Below are 21,294 nucleotides of genomic sequence, written 5' to 3'. Positions count from 1 at the left end.
CTGAAAAAGTCCTGTGATAATATGTGAAGAAAGAACTAAACGTTGAGTGAGGCACTAGATTTCACTTTCAAGCTTATTAAACTTTATTCACAGCAGAGGATAAAATAAGGTGCTGTAGAATAGATTGTATTCACCCCTGTATCTGTGATTGTATAATTCAGGATAGAGTCATTCTTTTATGGCTAAGCCTTTTTACATTGCTGTAAAAGATGAAGTGCCAGACACTGGCAGTTTAAAAGCAGTGAATTTTAAGACAGGAAAGCTACAGGAAAAAAACAAACCAAAAATCATTCCAATTGCCAACAACACTCTCTAAATAGAAAGCATAGGAGTCATGAACTTCTAATCAGAATCTCAATTTCTAACAAATTACCAGATAGATTAGAACATTTTACTGCATAAACATTACTGGGATACATCACTCCTATCGGGTGGAACGTTGTAAACTGTCTGGCAATGAACGATGTAACAGGCTGTGGAACAGTGAGAAATACTTTCACTTTCTTGGTGCTGACCAGTTTAAAACTATCTCCACAAGTAGGATTTCATTAGCATTGCCTGTTTGGATTGACAGTTGTATCAGATTTGATGGGATTAGGTGAAAGTTAGAAGAAATGCTGGTAGCAATTTTCCTCTTGTGTTTTTTAAAATTTTTTTTCTTTTTTTATTTCCTCCCTTTGGAGCTCCGGCAAATACTAGCATGTCTTCCTCAATTAAGCAAGCCTGAAAGCTGCAAAGAGTGTATGGGCTCTTGAATGTGCCATAATTTATGTTTATCAATTCAGTGCACATAGTTTTTTTGACATGTGCTTCCTGCCTGATTTTCTAACAATCCTTTATTTTCCGCAGGTGGCCGTGATAAACGAGGTGGTCCTGTCTTGACCTTCCCAGCCCGCAGCAATCACGACAGAATAAGGCAGGAAGACCTTCGGAAACTTGTGACTTATTTGGCCAGCGTGCCAAGGTAAAGCTAGAAAGAAAACACTTCAAAGCTTAGGGTGGATGGGTGGGTGGGGAACTTGTTCTTGGCAGTTGCTGATTTCCAAGTATTACATTTAGTACCTTCAGTTCTTGGGATGGAGAAACAAAAGTGTTCCCTTCCTCCTCCTGTGTATATTCTGATGCTTTTTATCACACACACGGCAATGCAGGAGCCCCAGAGTGGAGGCAGTGCGAGCAAACCCAGGCTTCAGGCTTGCGACAGCAACGAGGAGCAGCTCTCCTTCACCGTGTTTCTGTGTGGTTCTTCTAGAGGAGCGGAAAGGGAGGAGAGTGCTTCTATGTCTGCAGTTAAATATAGCAAGCTGGAGAGAGCCTGCTGTCTGCTGTTGCTTTCTAATACCTTGTGGGAGGTTCAGGAGAGCTGGAGTAGGGGACTGTAGTTGCTGGGGCAGAGAGCCTGTGCCATGGTGAGGAGGCAGATCTTCCTGCTCCGGCACTTTCCAGAGCTTTCTCCAGGCTTGGGGAGAAAAGTGGGTGGACTAAGGGGAAAGCTTTCAAAGAAAGGCATTTCAAATGGTTCTGCATGTGAACCAGCACCTTTCCCTGCCTTAGTTCCCATGTTCCTCCTCCAGCATGCAGGTCCCCATCCCTCTCCCAGGGATGTTGGAGGAAAGTTATGTTGCCAATGCACGTTTATTTTTGCAAGCTTTGGGAGACAGTTTATAGGGCTCAGTGCCCAGGTAGGTATTTCTGAGCCAGTGTTTAATGCCTCTGAGAGTATGAGACTATGTATGCCCCCATCCAGCTTCCTTTCCCTGTTTTCCAGCTTGCCAAATATCCTTACCCAATAACTACTGCACCAGTTATTGAGGTGAAAGTTATACCAGGGGAAGTGAGGGGCTGAGAAGGGATGTTCAGGGTTGCAATAACACACCCTGTGCCACCCAGGAGCTCCTTCTTTTTTAAACCCAGGATATGATCTGTTAAACAGTGCACATATTTTTGTGAAGTGTGTGAAGTTAACACTTGAAAGGCAGAGGGGTTGGCTGCATCTGGAAGTACTGGAAATGCACTCAGATCCTTAAACATTCAATGTGTAGGGAACAAAGTTTGGTATGGAAGAGCGTTGAGGGCTGTTTAGAGGCTCATTGCTTAGCTGCAGAGAGTGAGGGGCAAAGACTACGATGTGTGCCAGATCTGCCAGTGCTCATTTCCTGGACTTCGCAAGTCCTCTGGTGATGCATTTTTTGTCGCATTGGACTTTTGCTCATCAAGGTTTTACTAATAAGCTGAATTGGTATGCTTTTCTCCCCACACCCTCCTCTTTTTTCCCTCTATCCAGCTCTATTTTCAACCACATTGTGAGAGAGATTATGGGCATGCTGTGAGGCTGGGAGAGCAGTAGGTCACTCCCTGGGAGTGCGTGTCCCAGGGCTTGGCAATCACCTTCCAGCTGCTGCAGTAATAAAACTGTTCTCTTACATCTTATCATTTTCTGCATGGTCACAATTATGAAAATATGACATTGCTTGGGGTTGCAAGCAATTGCACAGCAAAAAATACCTTCTAACATGTCAATCTTTTCTATTAATTGCTCTTCCCTCATGGAGGTGGCAGTAATACATCCCTTCTGTTCGCCACTCTCACAAAACTAAATTGGTTAGCTCAATCTCTGCTGCTGCTTTTGGTCGCCTCGCTGTGAATCAATCCATCAGTGATCTCTCTCTGATGCAGAAGCTGGGGGACAGAGGTGCATGCTGAAGGAGCTAATACAAGACCCAGCTACTTGTCTCTCTCGAAACAGTAAAAAAAGCATTCCCCCTCCTGGTCCCCACTGCAAAGCCTTGTTCTGCTGTGATATTTGAAGCCTTTGAAGGACATCTCTCTAGTTATACCAGAGAACATTCTTTCCTCTGCAGTACAACCTCCCATCGTGAAAATGTACCCAGCACTGAGGGACTGGCTACTCATGAATTACTTTCACCAGCTTCCCAAGGATCATTGCAGATTGATTCTGTGGAGACATTAACCAGAGTACTGTCTCCAGTTTGGCATATTGCACATTGAGAGGCATGGAGCAGAAAGCAGCAAGAGTGATCAGAGGTCTAGAAAAAGTGGCCTGTCAAGGAAGGATTAGAAGTGTAGAGGTTGCTCTGCATAGAGAACGGGAGAGTGAGAAGGGTCTTCAAAAGCATGTTGTGATGCTGCAAAAGGGATAGGACAAGAAACAAAAGTGTTACACCAAAGCAAGGGAAGCTCAGGCTGGACATGAGTAAAAGATTTCTAATGGATTCCTATTAGCGCTAGAATGAGTAATTTAATTTCTTTTTAAATTCCTCCATAATTCTACAGGCAAAGCTCTGGCATGGGTGTAAATGATGGGGAGAGGGGCTGATGAATCAGAAGGTGATTTCTTTAGGTTCCTCCTAGTCCTGTTTTGTCTGGTACCACAGCTGTGATCTCACTACTGTAGGAGGGAAACGTGACCACAAACTTTGTGGGTTTGGCACGCGGGATTGTGTAACCTGCACGGTGTAAGAAAACACTGAAAACTTATTTTTCCTAAACGTTTTGTTCACTTTAACAAGGGTAACCAGCAGAGCTTTCAAACGTATTTACTCTTTGGAAACAAATATATGGAAGGAACAGTTTGACTTCATATCACTGGCTCCCAGTTCATATTTATTCCAAGATGAATGCTGTAATGAATAACTGCATCAGCCATCCACCAAGATAAACACTTTCATTAGCAGAGACTCTGAACAGGATGTCAGGAGAAACTGCTCTGATGTTCAGAGTGCTGAAAGGGAGAGAGTTTTCTGTGCTAGTTGAAAAACTAGAAATTCTTCTTTAGGAAAAAAGAAGACTGTAATTTATCATATTGACACCAGTATAATGATTCTTTATTCCCAGTGCAGTGGTTTCTGAGTGAGACAGATTGCTGTCCACATTGATACTATCTGTCACTTAACCCCTGTTTTATATCTTAATGGAGGGGGCAGAGGTGATGCCTTGCTGGAAGTTTTGGGCAGGTATGAGATTGGTGATGAAATATGATGATGGATTAGGGTAAGTGAAACTGGGGTCTTGCTAGCAGGTTTCAAAGTTTTTGATTCAGCTTTCCCCAATTCCTTCTTCAAAACCAGAATAATAATGTGGGTTTTCTGAAAGCAGCAATGTGTGTTTGAGTTAGAGCAGAATAGTGGGTGCTTTCATGCAGCTGGGAGTGGCGGTCAGGCAGTTGCCTGCAGTCAGTGGGGTTTCCTGCGAGGCTGAGGATCACTGCTTGGGGGTTAAGACTTCAGATCTAGGAATACAGTTCATTTATATGCCAAAACGGTAGCCTTGCAGTCCACAGTGCCTGGGGTGACTTAGGGGTCCTGGACGATTCAAAAGCCTGATCCTGCAGTCTTGGGTACTAGGAGGAGGTGGCAAGTGGGTACCTCACACTGTAGACAAATGTAGTCCTGGTTTGGTGCTGTACACTGGTTCTTTCAGGCATATCACAAGGTCCTTTTCTCTGAACAGTTCCACTATAATTAGTTACTAAGAAACGAAGGCACTATTCATTAGAAGTAAAGATAATTGCCACGGATACCAGGTTTCTACCACTCTGCCATTTTCTGCTTGTTTTACATGTGCACTAATGCTTTCTGGATAGGCAAAGCTGTATTTCTTGCAAATCAGGATAGCTCCTATTTACATGCAAATTTAAATGGGATGCAGTGTTTAGAAATTTGGAGGGCGTGACTGAATCTAGAATATCATGTTGTTTATGATCGAGGGAGCTGAGGGGAAATTTTCTGGCCTCACTGAGGATTTTATTTTTTAACACCAGTGCAGTGCCATCTATTCTGGTAGACTGAGTTTTGATTTATATGTGTATAAATGAAACTAGCACCAGGCCAATCTCCTCTGCGAGCCCTTTGGAATTAAGAATTAAGTTATGCGTAGGCCATAGGAGGATAAAAAGGAGACAGAATATTATTAGCCTGAGTTATCTCCTCGCATGGAGAAGCAATAGGATGAAGGAAATGCTCTCTGTCAGCTATAGTGAATCTTCCGGCTGAACACATCAATCTGTTTTGGAGCCAAGATAAGCAGTCTTCTGTGCTCGCTGCAGAGGGGGAAACCCGAGATGCCTTGGAGGCCTGTATTTTTAAAGACATCTACTTTTTATTTGTCCTCTGTTCAAAAACCTGCTCAAATATTTCCCTCTTCTGGGGGACATCCAGGGCTCACAGCAGCAGCAAAATGTTTCCAGAGGACAGCCCTGTGTGTTTGAACAGCTCCACACAGCTGCCCGAGTTCAATGAAAGGTGCTAGGATCAGTAAAAGAACTTAAGTGCCTGTAATAATTAGTTCAGTAATTGGGGCTTTATAAAGTTAGAAGAACAATACAGGCAATGGCAAAATTTAGCGATACTCTTCCACTATTGGATTTATTTTAAGCTCTTCTCTGATGACCTGTGGTACTGTGTATATTAGCTCCTCTAGCTGGGAGTAGTGTGAAACTCATTCTGTTGATTGATAGAAATTAAACCCTAGAGCTCTACTTTCTGTTACATGATCCCAGCACAAAAGAAGCTTTTGAGGATAATTTTTTTCTGGAGGCTATTGTAGATCTACAAAAATAACCATGTATTTTAAAAATAACACTAGGGACTTCATACTAATTTTAGTAACTAAGTATCTGGTGCCATCTATAAGATAATTATTCCACCATACACTTTTATCAAAATACCACAGTAAAAAATTAAGTGAAGCTAATGAGGCTAATGGAGGTTTAGTATTTTCTGCAGATATAATTTGATTTAAAAAAAAAATATAAGTGTATTTTGGAGAAAGAAGGTCATTAGGAATATATAACTGATGTGAATGCTGGTGAATTTAAGAGCCTTTTGCCACTGGGTAGCTAGTTCAGATCGAGTGTGCATTGTACATGGTATGTGATGTTATCACCATCTGTCAAGGGTTGGGGGACTTCTGTGGAAAGAGTTGGTGGTCTTACCTTGTCCCACTCAAAGGCTGCTGACCACATCACTGTTTTGCTTCCTGTGTCGCTTTGCTCACCACCTCAGAACCAAGTTACATGTTCACCTCTTGTTGGAGATCACCTCTTCCAAAGAGAATCTCTGATTTCCTTCCAGCTGTGGTAATGACCTTTTGAGACAGACTATTCCTAGATAAGTGGAAGGTGGTTATAAATGATGTCAAAATTCTTCAGTATCCACAGCTGCCAGCCCAGCAAGCTCCCCTCTTTACCAGAAGATGCAAGAAAATGTGGACTTCCTAGAAGTGTAGAGGGAGTGACAAGAGCTGTCAGTGCATGGGGAGCAGGAGTTATGAGAAAAGATTGAAGGTGTTGGGGACGCTTGGGTTAAAGAGAGGGAAAGTAAAAGTTTTATGATTGCAATCCAGTATGAAACACTGAGCTAAAGGAAACAGTTTGGTCTCAGTGTATATGGCAAACAGGGCAAAAAGAAATGGATTAAAATCATAGATTGAAGAAATAAAGCAGGTTTCTGTAGCATCTCTGTCTTGGATACCCTGTTAGAAGGCGTATCAGGAATGACACAGGTATTGTCGCTCCTGTCTTGCAGCAGAGGGATGAAAACAGCCTTTCCAGCTCTCATGATACTGTTTTATATAAATCTGTGGGAGAGGTGCAAATAGGTACAAGATTTTAATTTCCCATGTTTATTTAATCTCTGAAATTTTTTTGAATATTAGTTCAAACCTAAGGTAAGTGGGGGCTTTCCATATCACTTTCCAAATGACTACTTGCTTTCATTGCCTGTTGCTGTTTTCCTGGATAGTGTTAAGTACTGATCTTGCACAGCTCTGGACCTAAAGCAAATGCCCTCTCTTCCTCTGCCCTCCGTGGGAGCTGAGAGTGCTCTCAGACTGGTTCCAGCTTGGTTAGCTACTGAGCCCTGCTCTGCCTTCCAGCTGGATAACAGCGCAAGTGTTTTCAGACTGGTTTTGTGATGAACAACACAAATAGCACGATACAGAGGTTTGTGGATAATGTACTGGGAATTGCACAGCCCACATAGCCTTTTTCTTCTGAAGACTAATAACAGGCAGGGTAAGATGGGCTCTGCGTATCACTTCTGCCAGTGATGATCAGTATCTTCTATTTGTTTTAGTGGAGGTATCCCTCATCTCTATTGTGAAATAGAGGCAAATGAGAGCAACATAATGTTAATATTGAGACAAACTCATGCAGATTTGTTTGTCTTGTTTCAGAATATGTGTTCAGGACTCAAATAAATAAAGGTTGATGGTTATTTCAAGACTGAATTTCATATTTGAAATACATTCCTTAAAGGACACAGAAAATACTTTGCAAACCCCTTTGTAAAGTTGTCTACCTTGTATCCAAAAATATTTGCACCATTTTGGAAGACATGAAAATCTGTTACTGTTTTTTCACACTAACTTCTTCAATATTTCTATATTCCTAAAGTAGTAGCTTGCTCAATTTTATTATATATTAATTATATTCCAAAAAATATTTGAAATTACTGATTGCCACATGCAGAAAAACTAGGATTTCAACATGCCATTGTGTTTTTAAGCATTCTATTCAACACGCAACATCTGCTTAATTTCAGACTATAAATCTGCAATTGAAAACAGTTAATATGAAGGAATCCCTCATTTATTGTGTCTGAATTATTTCCAAGGCAATTGTTCTTTTTTACAGGGTAGGGGGTCCAGTTTTCTCTTACTGCTAACCATGCAGACTCATGCTGAGATTTCAAAGTCATATTGGGTTCTTTCTGGTTCATCTAATGTCTCCAACATAAAGGTTGTCCAACAGTTTACCCATTTGAACATTTAGGATTACAGAGGTAGCCCTACAGGCCCAGTTTAACCTACAAAGAAATTGCACAGGTCTGGAAGAGAAGTTCCTTCTCCTGGCACTGTGCTGCTTTTCCAGCCCAGTGAGAGCTCAGTCATGACTTCTTCAGTGGAGTCAGTGAATAGGGCTCAATGAAGGGACACATCCAATGAAATAAAAGGTCACTGTTTTACTTTGATCTCTTCTCAGGCATCAAAGTAAGTGTCTCTACCCAGATCTGGTCCAATGCCTTTTGGTTTTACTGGTCTGGCCTTTTGCTCCAGCCCTACCTCCCAGCTGTGGGTTGTTTCTCCCCACCACAGGCAGCATATTCAGTCTGCAAGTACAGAGCAGCCAGGATGGCGGGAAGCGGAGGACTTCTCCACAGCCCCCATCTTCCCAGGTCCTCTGCACAGAAAATAGGCTGCTGCTGCTGAGCCATAGCTCCACAGCATCACTGCACCTGGCTTCTCTCTCACTGAGAGAGGAGGAACTGGAGGTCTCCTAAAACCCTCTGAGCAGAGGTAGAGATGCCTGTGGCAGCGCTTCCCACCAAAGGCATGGCTAAGGGGGGATGACCTGGAAACAACAACCTCCTGTAAGGATGGTGACCTCACGCAGTGGCATCAGCTCTGCTGCCTCAAGGTGTCCCAGGGGTTGATGGCACAGGAGTCTGAACTTTGCCAAGGCACTGAGAAAACCACAGCTGTCTTCTTGGAGGAGCTTCTGATGCTGCTCAGCTCCCTGGCATGGGCTAGGGGCTGCTGGTCTTTGAGTGTCCCACACAGGCTGGCTGCCTGCTCTGTGCAGCTGCTCTCCGTGTCGCTGTATTTTTGTTAGCAATGTTGTAGGTAGTGTGTGACTGCTTTTCCAGCAGGGTTTGGGCTGTGAAGGGTTCTGCCTGGATTCCTTGAAACCTGGAGAAAACAGCAGAACAAACCCCCTCACCATGCACACAGCCACTGCTGGGATTCAGAAGCTGCTGTGACCGAGTGATGCCGGCGGGGTCTGGGGCCTGATCCCATCCCCTGAGCTGTCTCACGTAGAGCTGTGCTGCTGCACTCTGCCTTTTGAGCTCCATCCAAACCCCTCGATCTGGGGATTAGATCAGCATTGTTCCTCCTTGCTAAATGGCTTTTGCATGTTGATTGTATTGACATTTGCTGCCTGAAGAAGGAGCTGAGGTGAAGAAGAAAAGGCAGGAATTTTTAAACTAGGATATATCCAGCACCCGTACACTGGTGAGGGAGCTGGTGGGCACCGCAGTCTGCTATAAATTTTATGCAGAGCATCATTTTCTCCATCCTCTTCCTCAGTGGCTTTCTGAGCACACTTTGCCATGCTGCCCTCTCTGGCCTTTTCTGTGCTGGTGCTGGTTTAAAGCTGTTGCATGCTCCTTGTGGACTTTTTAACCATCAGATTTGTGTCTCTGCGGTACTCTGAGAGGTCCAGCCAGCAGTGACCTGGAGACTTCCATGGAGAAGGCAGGTTTGCTTTAATGTGAGCAGTAATTCAGAAGAGTTAAAATTAGCAAACTGAGACCTTTTGTGGGAGCGGCGTGCTGGCAGCAGAGCTGGCACTGGCCGTGTACGGTTCCCTCCTGAAGCTGTCAGCAGCTGTCAGCAGAATATGCAGTGGTTTAGCCAATCCTGACTTTTCTTTCTGGTGATCTCTTTCCTACGGTTTTTGCAGAGACTGTAACATGTTTTTTGTCTCATTCCAGCATGGGTGCTTGTGTTCCTCATCAGTAACTCCAGTATGTGCTATATCCTTCTCGCTCTTAGAAATTATAATAATTTGGAAGTATCTTATGCCACCTTTTTCATGGATGTCATTAGGAGCAGGAAAACAACTGCTGTGCTTTTCAGTCTGCTTTGTAATGGGAATATTTTCAAAGGTATCTTAATGTCAATGGAAAGCTCTTCTAAACTCCTATGGAGAATGGATGAGACCTTTACTGTGTGCCAATATGGAGCAAATAATGGGAGACACAGAAGTGGAGTTGTCTCAGTCTAGACTGCCTGGTCCTTATCCTCATTAGAGGGATTCAAGTGCTGTGGATGCTGCTCCAAATTCTGTATTCCCAAGTGCACAGCTTGGGTGGGACTGAAGATATGTCTTCAGGAATATATTTTTAGTCTTGTCTCCAAATGATAAAAAGCTTACACAATCGTGCTGTCAGTCACTGTTTAAAACAAATCTGTCGGAGAAGACTCTCAAGCATATTAAAATCCTACAGATTTAATGAGAATAGGCAGCTGCATCAAGGAAATAGCCTAATTAGTATCTCCAGAGAGGGAAAGGTGGTCTGAACTCACCCCTTCTTAGAGACTGCAGGTAGAGGGGGTATCTCCAGAGCATATAAGAGACAAATTTCTTACAAAACGTTAGAGAGTCAATGTGCAAACCACTACCAAAGGTTCAGCAGTTCCCATGCTCATAAAAGTGCATGCCTAGTTTATGGTAGTAAAAATTGGATCATCCTAAAATAGAACAATGACCAATTCATGGTAACATATGGTATTGAGCAGGCTGATGCTCTTATAGCATGGAAAGTATGGTTTGGGACTGGCAAAATTTGTCTCAGAGGTTGGGATGCTCAATTCCCTGCTGTTTACAAAGGGAATTGGTATCCAAGTTTGGTAGACAGTTGTAAATCTCATCAATGGTTTCTTCTCATTTTCCACAAGGTGCTCCTAACCAAGTCAGTCTGTGGTATTTTATGTTTTCCTTGTGGATCCTGGCACTGCTGCAGAATTCCCTGTGGATCCTGTAATGCTGCGTGCAGCAAAATGTAATTGTATCTATATGGTGTGAGGTTGTTGGGCTACTTCGATTAAGGAAAAAAAAAAAAAAAAAAGGAGAGAAATAAATACCTTAACACAAAATAAAATCATAAATAAGCAAAATAATTCTAGAATCTCTCCTTCCCCCCTAAGAAACAGCAGAAAAGTTTAACTCAAACATGCTTTTGGCTTGGCAGATATTGTCTGGTCTGCAACGTGTGCCACAGTGTACTTTTCTACTGTTAAGAAGGGAGCATTGGCTTCTCTGCCTGTGTATGCAGGGCTTGATTTTATGTCTAAGTTTAAAAAGAAACCTTAGTCTTTGGAGAATTTTCCAGGGATGTAATATTTTAGAAAGTTCCTTTGTGGTACTTCACCACAAAGCCAAAGCACCAAACCAGCTTTCTCTTATCCTGCAGCTGCATTCAGGGTAACATCCTGCACCTCCTCCCGATATCCCCACAGCAGTGCAAGCAAGAGAAAGGAGGAACCTGCTGTAAGCTCAATGTGGTATTTACAAGGGCCGCCTTTGCTAAATGGTCATTTTGGTTAAAGTCATTGAATACAAATTGTAGTAGAGCATTAGCTTTGTAGAACAATTGCATCTCTCTGAAAATTCTAACAGCAGCAGCAGTTCATCTCCAGCCAAACTCAGGCTGCTTTCACATGCCTTTCCTGTGCACTACTCTTATTATGTGCAATGTTGATATGATGTAACTCTCCTCTATCACCCTGTTTCCCATGGGAATACAGGAAGAACTGATAATATCTATTATCTATGCAGTGATATTAGCACTTAGTCTTTTACTAGAAGGATGAGTTAAGTTTGATTGTTATTTTATTTATTTGAACATCTGTACATCACATGAAAAAGGCATACCATCAGTAATAGTGGATGGAGACTTTTGTATTCCATATTTCAACTATTCTTTAAATGATATTAGTATAAACTATACCTCTACAATAGTTTCCTACCATTCCTCTTTATTTGCATTTTAATTTAAAGCTAGTGAAAGATTAGCTGCAAGAAAGATAGGTTTATGGTACTGATTACTATTCTTTCTTGGCAAAGTACCAACAACATCCCTGGCTAGGATGATTTAATAGGTTTCTTCTATCTCAGTCTTCTGTGATTCAGTAGTAGACTGCCCTAGAGGCCAAAGTCCTCTACTAATGCAGCAATACAAATTTGTCCTTCCATTGTTTTTCTACTGTGAGTGAGTCCTAATTGGAGACCAAAACTGTGTTTTTCAGTAGCCTTAGCAGCTCTGCTTAGACCACCAGCTGAGGACTTATGTTTATTAGCAGCTCTGCTTGTGTCTTTTGTGATCTTTGTAGATGGTAATCAGATGAGATCCTCAGTTTTAATTTAGGCCACACATGTAGCTCACATTTGCACAAAGGTAGATGCCATGCTGGAACATCAGGGAAGACACACAAATTCCTGAATTTTAGTTCTGGACTCAACATTGAGTTCTGGTCTCCCTTGATTTAATTGTGTAACCTGAATTTACCAGTCCATACAGGAGACACCTCACAAAGGTCTGGGAAACAAAATTAGCTGATATTTTTACAAAGACAGAAAGAAAAGATAGGAAGATAGAAGAAGACAGAAAACCTTAAATGATTTTATTATAGTTATGCTGCATGAGGTGGAAATATTTTAATAGTACGCACTGATTCCACCTCTCATTTCTCGGAAGCAGGGTCTTTAAACTTGCATTTCCCAGTACTGTCTTGGGAGCTCTGCATAAGAAATTGGCCATGTACTGTGCCACCTCCTGACCTTAAAAAATGCACTTGATAAAAGCATCTCATCACAAATGTACCATTTTGCTATGCAGCGAGTCTAGGGAGTAGAATAACTTACAGAAGAACTGTTAATTCCAAAACACAATCTAAATAAAAAACAGGTACCTATTAAACTAATGGGTGATCTTACACATCGGAAGAATGGCTGGAAATGCTGCCTTGTTAATAAAACTGTTACTCTAAGAATTAATCAAATAGGCAATTTGTTATTTTTCTTTGAGATCTCTTTTTCCTCCATTCTCAAGACAGAACTGAACTCTTACAACACTGATTAATCACATCCAATTTTGTGGTTATGTCCCCTTATTTCTCCATTCTTCTGTTTCTACGGTGTTTGTAATTTAGGTCAGAAAATGCATCTGGAGAAGCAAACGTCTCTGGATTAGTTTAGATTTTGCTTCCCACTGGAAATTTGTGGGTAGGAGCTACAATTCCATTCCAAAATCTAATTAAAAAGCAGGTACATAGGAAAGTAGCAGACAGTCTTACCCATAGGAAGAATGTCTGGAAGATTTGCTTTGTTAATGAACTGTTAGGCTAGGAATCAAATACACAAGGAATATGTGCAGGTTTTGTATGTCTTCTTTCTTCTCCATTCACAAGGCAGAACTCAACTGTTATATCATTCCACACTTACCAGGCTTTACTGGAAATCTCAATTTCTCCTTAATTTCCAGAACAGCCACCCCAGTGATTTTGCAGTGTCAGATGGTATGTGGTAGGTGACAGGAAAATAGGATAAGTTAAAAAGGTTTCCTGGGATTTTCATTTAGAAATGAATTCTGTAGGACACTTCATCTCTGTAGTTTTATGGGCTGTTAAATTGCATCTGTGGTATATTAGCATCAGCAGCACTTTTCTGATGACTTGTCGGGCACTACTAATTATCTGAAAAAGGCATACATTTTTGTTAGGTAAAATCAACTCAGTACCTTCGAGAAAGAGGCCACTTGAGCATCCACCTGCTCTAACTTAGACACTAGGTTTAGAAATATTTACCTTAGTGAATAAGATGTTAATTGTCCTCATGTTATAATATATATTTTATATTTTGTACATTCCCAGTGGCACTTGGAAAATTAAAGCAGACCTGTTTGCATAAGGTACAGAAAGTGGAGCAGTATAAATCAAATAAATGTATGGGATACAGTACCAGTGCAAAATTGTCTTGATCTCCATTTCTGGGCTTCTAAAATTGGTGACAAGTCAGTATTTCTAGAAGCTGAAGTCCATCTTTCCAATATTGTGCTCACTTTGCCGGCTTGGAGGTAGTTGATTTATAACTGTTTTTACAAATGAAAACACGTTTTTGCCTTTTTTTGTGGGAGGACACAAATGCACAAAAGAACTTTAACTGTGTTCATGCTGCCTTGAAAAATGCCACAAGTCAGATGTGTAATTAGGGATTCTGTTAAAAGTCTAATTCCTGCACCTGTGAACATCTTTTGGCACATAGCTTTTTAAGTCCTTGCTTTTATTCTCATATTTCTCATTGTTTTAGCCAAGAATTAAGTTCCTTTTCAAAGGAAATTGTCAAAGATCTTCTGGGATGTATTTTATTCTTTGTCTAAGTCCAGTACAAAAAGGCACTTCCCTCTGCTTTTGTTGTTCAGTGAAATACTCTAAAGCATAGTATTACAGAATCAGTATCATCTAGGTTGGAAAAGACCTCGAAGAGCATCTAGTCCAACCATTAACCTAACACTGACCATTCTCAAGTCCACAATATCCCTCAGCGCTACCTCCAGGGATGGGGACTCCACCTCTGCCCTGGGCAGCCCATTCCAACGCCCAGCAACCTGTTCTTTTAAAGAGATTCTTTTAATGCTTCCTAATATTCAGTCTAAACCTTCCCTGGTGCAACTTGAGGCCATTCCCACTTGTCCTATCGCCTGTTACTTGGTTAAAGAGACTCATCCCCAGCTCTCTGCAACCTCCTTTCAGGGAGCTGTAGAGGGCGATGAGGTCTCCCCTCAGCCTCCTCTTCTCCAGACTAAACCCCCCCAGTTCCCTCAGCCGCTCCTCGTACGACCTGTGCTCCAGACCCTGCACCAGCTCCGTTGCCCTTCTCTGGACACGCTCGAGTCATTCAATGTCCTTTTTGTAGTGAGGGGCCCAAAACTGAACACAGGAATCGAGGTGCGGCCTCACCAGCACCAAGTACAGGAGCAAGATCCCTTCCCTGTCCCTGCTGGCCACGCTATTGCTGACACAAGCCAGGATGCCATTGGCCTTCTTGGCCACCTGGACACGCTGATGGCTCCTGTTCAGCCGGCTGTCAATCAACACCCCAGGTCCCTCTCTGACTGGCAGCTCTCCAGCCACTCCTCCCCAAGCCTGTAGCGCTGCTGGGTGTTGTTGTGGCCCAAGGGCAGCCCCCGGCATTTGGCCTTACTGAAACTCCTCCAGTTGGCCTCAGCCCATGGCTCCAGCCTGTCCAGGTCTCTCTGCAGAGCCTCCCTACCCTCGAGCAGATCAACACTCCCGCCCAACTTGGTGTCATCTGCAAACTGACTGAGGGTGCACTCGATCCCCTCGTCCAGATCATCAATAAAGATGTTAAACAGGAGTGGCCCCAACACCGAGCCCTGGGGGACACCACTCGTGACCGGCCGCCAACTGGATTTAACTCCGTTCACCCCAACTCTTTAGGCCCAACCATCCAGTCAGTTTTTAACCCAGTGAAGCGTGTGCCCATCCAAGCCTCAAGCAGCCAGTTTCACCAGGAGAATGTTGTGGGAAGTAGTGTCAAAGGCCTTACTAAAGTCAAGGTAAACAACATCCACAGCCTTTCCCTCATCCAATAAGCAGGTCACCTTGTCATAGGAGGAGATCGTAGAATGCGTTTTATTTAACACCCGATTACTCATGGCAAAGGTCTTTAAGATCATTCAGAATGAAAGATGATAAACAGGTTATGATAACATTCTTAGCATATAGGTTTGTTCTTCCAATGCTAAAAGTAATGTAAGGGGCGCTTTTTGGTTTTGGGTCAGAGAGAAGAGCCAAGAAGTGTTTATCACCAGAATATGGAACAGGATTTTTTTTTTGTGGATTTGAAAGTAGTTGGAAACATTAATAGATCAGGTAATTTTATTACTCAGTCTGGATAGATTTTATCAAACAATTAGTTCTTCTTACCTTTGATAGATGCCTCTTATGGAAATCACAAGATTTATCTATTGGTTCTTCCAGGCTACAGCTGACTTCAACAGAATCTGAATGTATTGGAAATATATATTGGCTCTGCATACAGAACCAAGGAAGAAATGTATCTCAAAATAACAGAGTAGAGAGGGTATTTTTAGGCAATCATTCACCAAGTCTAGGACTTTTCCACAACTCTTTTACATCTTGTGACACAAGATATTTATTCATTGTGTAAATTGCCAGGGGGATAAGAAGGAAATCGTCAGGGTGGAAACATGCATTCACCATAACTGCTTAGTTACAAATGAAAGGAAGATATCAATACTTTTTTAGGACAACACATTAATTTACTAAAATAAAATTGGATATTGATGCAAGAGGTCAACTGAAGCAGTAAAAGGCCTGGCTGGCCTGCAGGCTTCTACTTCCCATGTAATTTTCCTAATTGTTGTTTAAGTACTGTGATACTCCTCCAGAAAAGCAGTTGTGTGTACGTAAGTTCATCCATATCCAGCAAGTGTAAACGTGTTTCATGCACCATCTTAATTGCTTAATTAAGCTCCCTATATTGTGAGGCACAAGCATACAAACAGGAACCAGACGGAAGACACTTTTATCAGACAGACCATAGGATTAAAGAAGCATGGCCATTGAACATGGCTGTCCTTTCAAAATCCGATATCAGGGTATGACTGCTTCCATGCAGCATCCCCACAATGCGATCATTCAGGCAGCAACCACTGTCATAAACTCAGACTCAGTCTTATCTATTTTCAGATATCAACAACCTGTGTGAGCTTGCTTGATGGACAAACACACATCATTAATGATTTTAGGAGAGCTTTTATCAAAGAGGGTTGAAACAGTTACTCAAGTTTGGAAGCAGTAATTACAGAAGATACGAGAACCATCAGTTCTTTTTAGAGTCTTTAGTTTTGTGGGTGATTTTAGCATTGAAGTACTATGAATTGGTATGACATCACTCTCATAAGAGACCAGTGCAGTGTTCTTATTATTTTCAAGTGGTAGGAAAAAATCTGAGTCTATTTGAGCTATATTTTCTATGCTGTTTGTAAAGTATGTCATAGCAACAGAGATTTTAATCTGTTTTCCTTAGTTTTATACCATAAAGCACTTGAAATTATGTATTAGGCTAGTGCTCCTGTGGGTTCTACATCAAATCCAAAATAATTGTGGTTTTGCAATCTTTTCCACTATAGGCTTCTGGTACTATTGTCTGATTAAGCTATGATCAATGCTTTTGCTCCACACATTAAAAAAGGAGCAAATCCTTGAACAAAATTGAAGACACATATATTTGGCCAGGTACTTGACTGGTCCTAATTTGACAGGCTAAATTGTGCAGCATGGTCATCAAAACAGGCAAAAGCTTATGTGAAAAGTTCAGGGCATTGGCAAACATTTTATCTGCAGGTTTGGTGGCAAAATTAACAGCAATTAAATAGTTAAAAATCCTGGTATTTAGGCAGTCAGAATTGGTTTTTCAGTTAACACCCCAGTAAGATGGAGGGTGCAAGATCACTCTTCTCCTAGTTTCATTGTTTCTTTCCACTGGCTGCAGACTCAGCAAGACAAATGTGCATTAGTTTATATTGTCAAGGCTATCTCTGCAAGCAGATGGGCTGGAAATCTAATTAAAAAACCCAAAAGCTTTGATTCTGGCAAAAAATAGCAAAATCTGTGGGACGACCCTAAATCCTCTGAATTAAATGGATGTTCTATGTCAATGCAGTTCTATTGTCCTGCTTTATAAATAAAATATGAAGGACTCTACTTTCACATAGACCCATAAATGTGCTCATTTATGAGTTTAATAAAGCATGTGTATTCAGTACAATTAGATAAGCATATGTATAGAGCAATAAATGCTCCCTATATAAAATCAGCACACGTGTAACAGAGAATATAGCCCATCATGGGTAAATAAGCACATGCTTAGATTATTAAGTGATCTCTCTTAAGCTTTTGTGAATTAACCATGAAGCGACCGTGACTGTTTGCAATTTGTAGTTCTCCTGCAGTTATGTATCCTACCTGTGTCTGAAAATGTGGCAAATATAATACATTCATTGGAAGAATGCCTTGGCCTCAATAAAGAACAGTACAGTAACACCCATTTTACAGGTAAAAAAAATGGAAGTAGAGTTGAGCTATAACACAGAAACACAAGAAGGCAGCAAGCAACCTAGCTAGGATTGCCAGACTCTCGGTCTCATCCCCTGGACTGCAGTTCTCTAGCCAGATGTAAAAAAAATAATAAATTGTGAAGCTGTAAGTGAAAGGAAAATATTTCCATTTATTTGTATTATCTCAGTGTCAGGGTGTTTTACTTAGTAGGTTTTTTTATACTGGGTGATGTGTCCAATGCAAGGCTAGAGGTTTTCAGAGCGACTGTGAAATGCTTTCTGTTGTTTCGTGCCAGGTGTTGTCCAGGAGGGTGACTGTGGTTGTTCAACTTGTTACAGAAACCTGCTGCATTAGGCCCATTTCTACAGAGGATGTTATGCTGCATTAGTTTAACTCACAGGTAGGAAACCCATTAGTCTGGTAGAGTAGATGTGGCCTGTGACATATCTTTGATGTGTCTCTTCCAGATCAAATAAGCCACTCAATATTAGGTCAAGTATCCTTAAGTGCAGTGCTTGATGAATCTGCTCTCTGATTTTTATTGCCATGAGCTGGCTGATGTCTACGATAAATTGTAAGAGTTTTCTGACTAGCAGATTCCCATTGTTCCTATTTTGGCATACATTAATTTGTTGAAACAATTTTCAGGTCTGGCAGCAGGAAAAGCACAATCTTGGGTATGCAGTTCCTGAGATGAATAGAGTGATGCACATTCACATGTGGCACTTGTAGATGGTCTTACCTGTGCAGTTTTATTGTGCTTTTGATAGAAAAACAATATAGCTAATAGGAGAAAGAGAGCAGGCAGTTGAAACCAGGCAATTACTTTTTTGAACATTTGTCTGAACCTACTTTAGTTGATTAAAGAGTTGCTCTGAGTTTTTCCAATTTGTGGTGACTGATGGGAAGATGTGCTGACGGAGAACTGAAATAATAAGTGGTCATAATGGAAATTCAGGATCAAAAGGGAAACAGCCTTAAAACTGTTGGCGTGACACCGATATGTGACTTCCTATTAGGATGGGAAAGTGCCTTAGCGTGGTGGACTGTAAAACTGAGGGGATCACACACAGGCATCTAAGGAGCTCAGTCTCCTGCAAAAGTGAGAACATCTGAAGGTGGAGTGCTCAGGTGCTCAATACTTCAAGTGCTCTTGGGAAGACAGGCAGTGTTAGAGACTCAGTTGAGGTCTGCACAGCTATTGCCAGGTTTTGATGCCATTATTTGGCTGTTGGATTCATCTTTACTCTCTAGAAGCTTTGTGCATCCAGTTCTCTCACTCTGGGGGTCAATCGTATCTTTGGGGTCTTCTATTCCCTTTGAAATACTGAGTTATCAACTTGTATTCAGTCAGCATCAGTGGTTTTGATCTATCACACATTTATGTCTTCATACAAATAATAAGGGATACCTCACAGAAAGCAGCTTCATGGGCAAGACTTAGTCTCCCTTGCTAGACAGAGTGAGAAAGCCTGGCCTTGCTAGGAGACAGCTTCAGAAAAAAATTGGACATGAGCTAGAAGTTTTGAAGCTGGATTTTGAATAACATGTCAGTATCCACTGTCTCTTGAGGACTCAGAAAAAAGAACTTTTTCTCCTCTCAATGCCATCATGGTGGTTATTGGAAAGAATAAGTAAAGTCTACTGTGTAAAGGAATACACCAAAATTGATTTTACAAGTGTATCTTATAACATAGGTTGAGTCTGTAGGTTCAGAGCAAGCCCTTCTGGATGTGGTACCATAAGCAGTCTTCACCCAGCCTGGCATGGCAGGAAGTATCTATCTGATAAGTGAACTATTTTGGGTAAATCATTGTGCCTACAAAGATCTGTTTTGTTTGTATATGGGTGGAGCTCAAAAAAAAATGAGTACTACTGATGTATTAGTCATTGTCAGTCCTCATTGTCCAACCTGAGGAAAATGGAGGTATCAGCTTTCAAATCACACTTCTAAAGAGAACTCAAATTCTCACGTACTATATATAGCAAAAAAAGTCCCATTGCAGGGACTGCACAGTGTTTCTAGGATGTAGCACTCAACCTTTCCTCCTAACTGATGCACTTGCATCCAGTGTGTGCTCTTAAATAAAATGAGCATGTGGACTCTGGCCAAAATCTTGTAAGCCTTAAAGAATAGTTATATCACTTCTGCTTAGGAGATAAAAAGTGCAAAGCAAATCTCATGCTGAACTATGCCCTTGAAACGTGCAGAAGCTAAGTTACTTATTTGTGGAAGAATCTGCTATTTTGAAGTGCAGGTTTTTAAATAAGGGCAAATCTAAAAGCTTTAGAAATTTCTCACCAAAAATACCTCTAAAATAGCATGTTGATCAAAATACTTTGTTTTAATATAATTCAAAGGTTTGGTTTGTTTTTTTGGTTTTTTTTTTATGTTGTCTGATCAAAAAAAAAGGAACAAAATGAAGAAAAGATATTTCATCTGAAAAAGCCTAAACAGAATATTTTGGTGTTATATAAGCCTTTTTTTTAACTTTTTAATTCAGTACACACTTTCATAATAACCTGCACTCATCATGAAACATCTTATTTTGAATTATTGTGTAATTTCTCATTTTCTTTCCTTAATTCCTTATTTTAATTACAGCTCTTCTAGACATGGATATGCATTGCTCCCCTGTACTGCCAGGAGTAGCATTTGAGAACTACTAAGTGCTTACTGCAAGAAATGTCAGTACTACTTTAAAAAAATTATTTTAGTATTTTTTCTTATCCTCATCTGTGAGCCCAGTTGAGCACTGGATCGAGTGTGTGAGTCCCAGAGTGGTTATACCTGCTTACATCAGGACTGAATTTGTCATGGTGTTTGCCTTTGGACATACACTGGATTTCACCATGTGCTGCTGTCTACTGTCTAAACCTACATTAATCGTTCTTTGCATGAGCCGAACATGTTTGCAGGCTTATTTGTGCTACGAATGGCCTTTCCACTATGGGTAACTCTTCTTCCCACAACACATTTCAACAAAATATATGTATTTGCAGTCTGGAGACTTTTCATTCTGGGGTGACTATGTTTTACTATGACAACTGGAATCCCTGAAGCTGTTCACCATGCACCATTCACTCAACTTTTTAAGCCACTGGTGCCTTGAACTGATAAATCAGGATCCCGGGACTAAGAGCCCCAAGCAGTCATTGCCCAGATGAAATATCCTTTTCCTTATGTGAAAACCTGGCAGTGTTCACTGTAGACTAAACTTTATAGTGACTGCATGTGAAATGGACTTCATGGTCTCCTTGCTTGAACTACAAAAAATGCTTAAAGTGCAGGCAAAAAGGTATTTTTATTTTTTAAATCTTACTAGTTTGGCTGTGCTAAGCACAACCATATATATTTATTTCTCACCTGGAATCCAGTGGATTTGAATCTCCAAACATATTCTCAATAGCCTCTGCTTATCCAAACTTTTTCAGGAATGGTGTTTATATTTCAACACAACTCTAATATTTATTTTTCCAGCAAATGTCAATAACATATAATTTTCATTTAGTAAAACGTTTTTGTTTCTGCTAAATCATCTCAAATACAAGATTTTAAATGCTCAAGAGATAGTTGAATGGTACTTACTGTTCAAATATTTCTTT

At 41.1% G+C, this 21,294-nt stretch overlaps 1 protein-coding gene across 12 annotated transcripts in view; it reads left to right on the top strand.

Annotated features, from left to right (window-relative positions):
• Positions 1–21,294, top strand: part of KALRN (kalirin RhoGEF kinase) — a 524,667-nt gene that overhangs the window by 175,375 nt on the left and 327,998 nt on the right. For all 12 annotated transcript variants that reach the window (XR_012633922.1, XM_074910291.1, XM_074910292.1 and 9 more), the window contains exon 3: positions 850–964. Coding sequence is in view for 11 of the 12 variants with exons in the window: in XM_074910291.1 (XP_074766392.1) it covers positions 850–964 (115 nt within the window). In the remaining variant the exon portion in view is untranslated. The remainder of the gene's footprint in view (positions 1–849; positions 965–21,294) is intronic.

The sequence above is a fragment of the Athene noctua genome, chromosome 7, assembly GCF_965140245.1.
Source record: "Athene noctua chromosome 7, bAthNoc1.hap1.1, whole genome shotgun sequence".
NCBI classification, from domain to species: Eukaryota; Metazoa; Chordata; class Aves; order Strigiformes; family Strigidae; genus Athene; species Athene noctua.
This window is presented reverse-complemented; position numbering and strand designations above follow the sequence as displayed.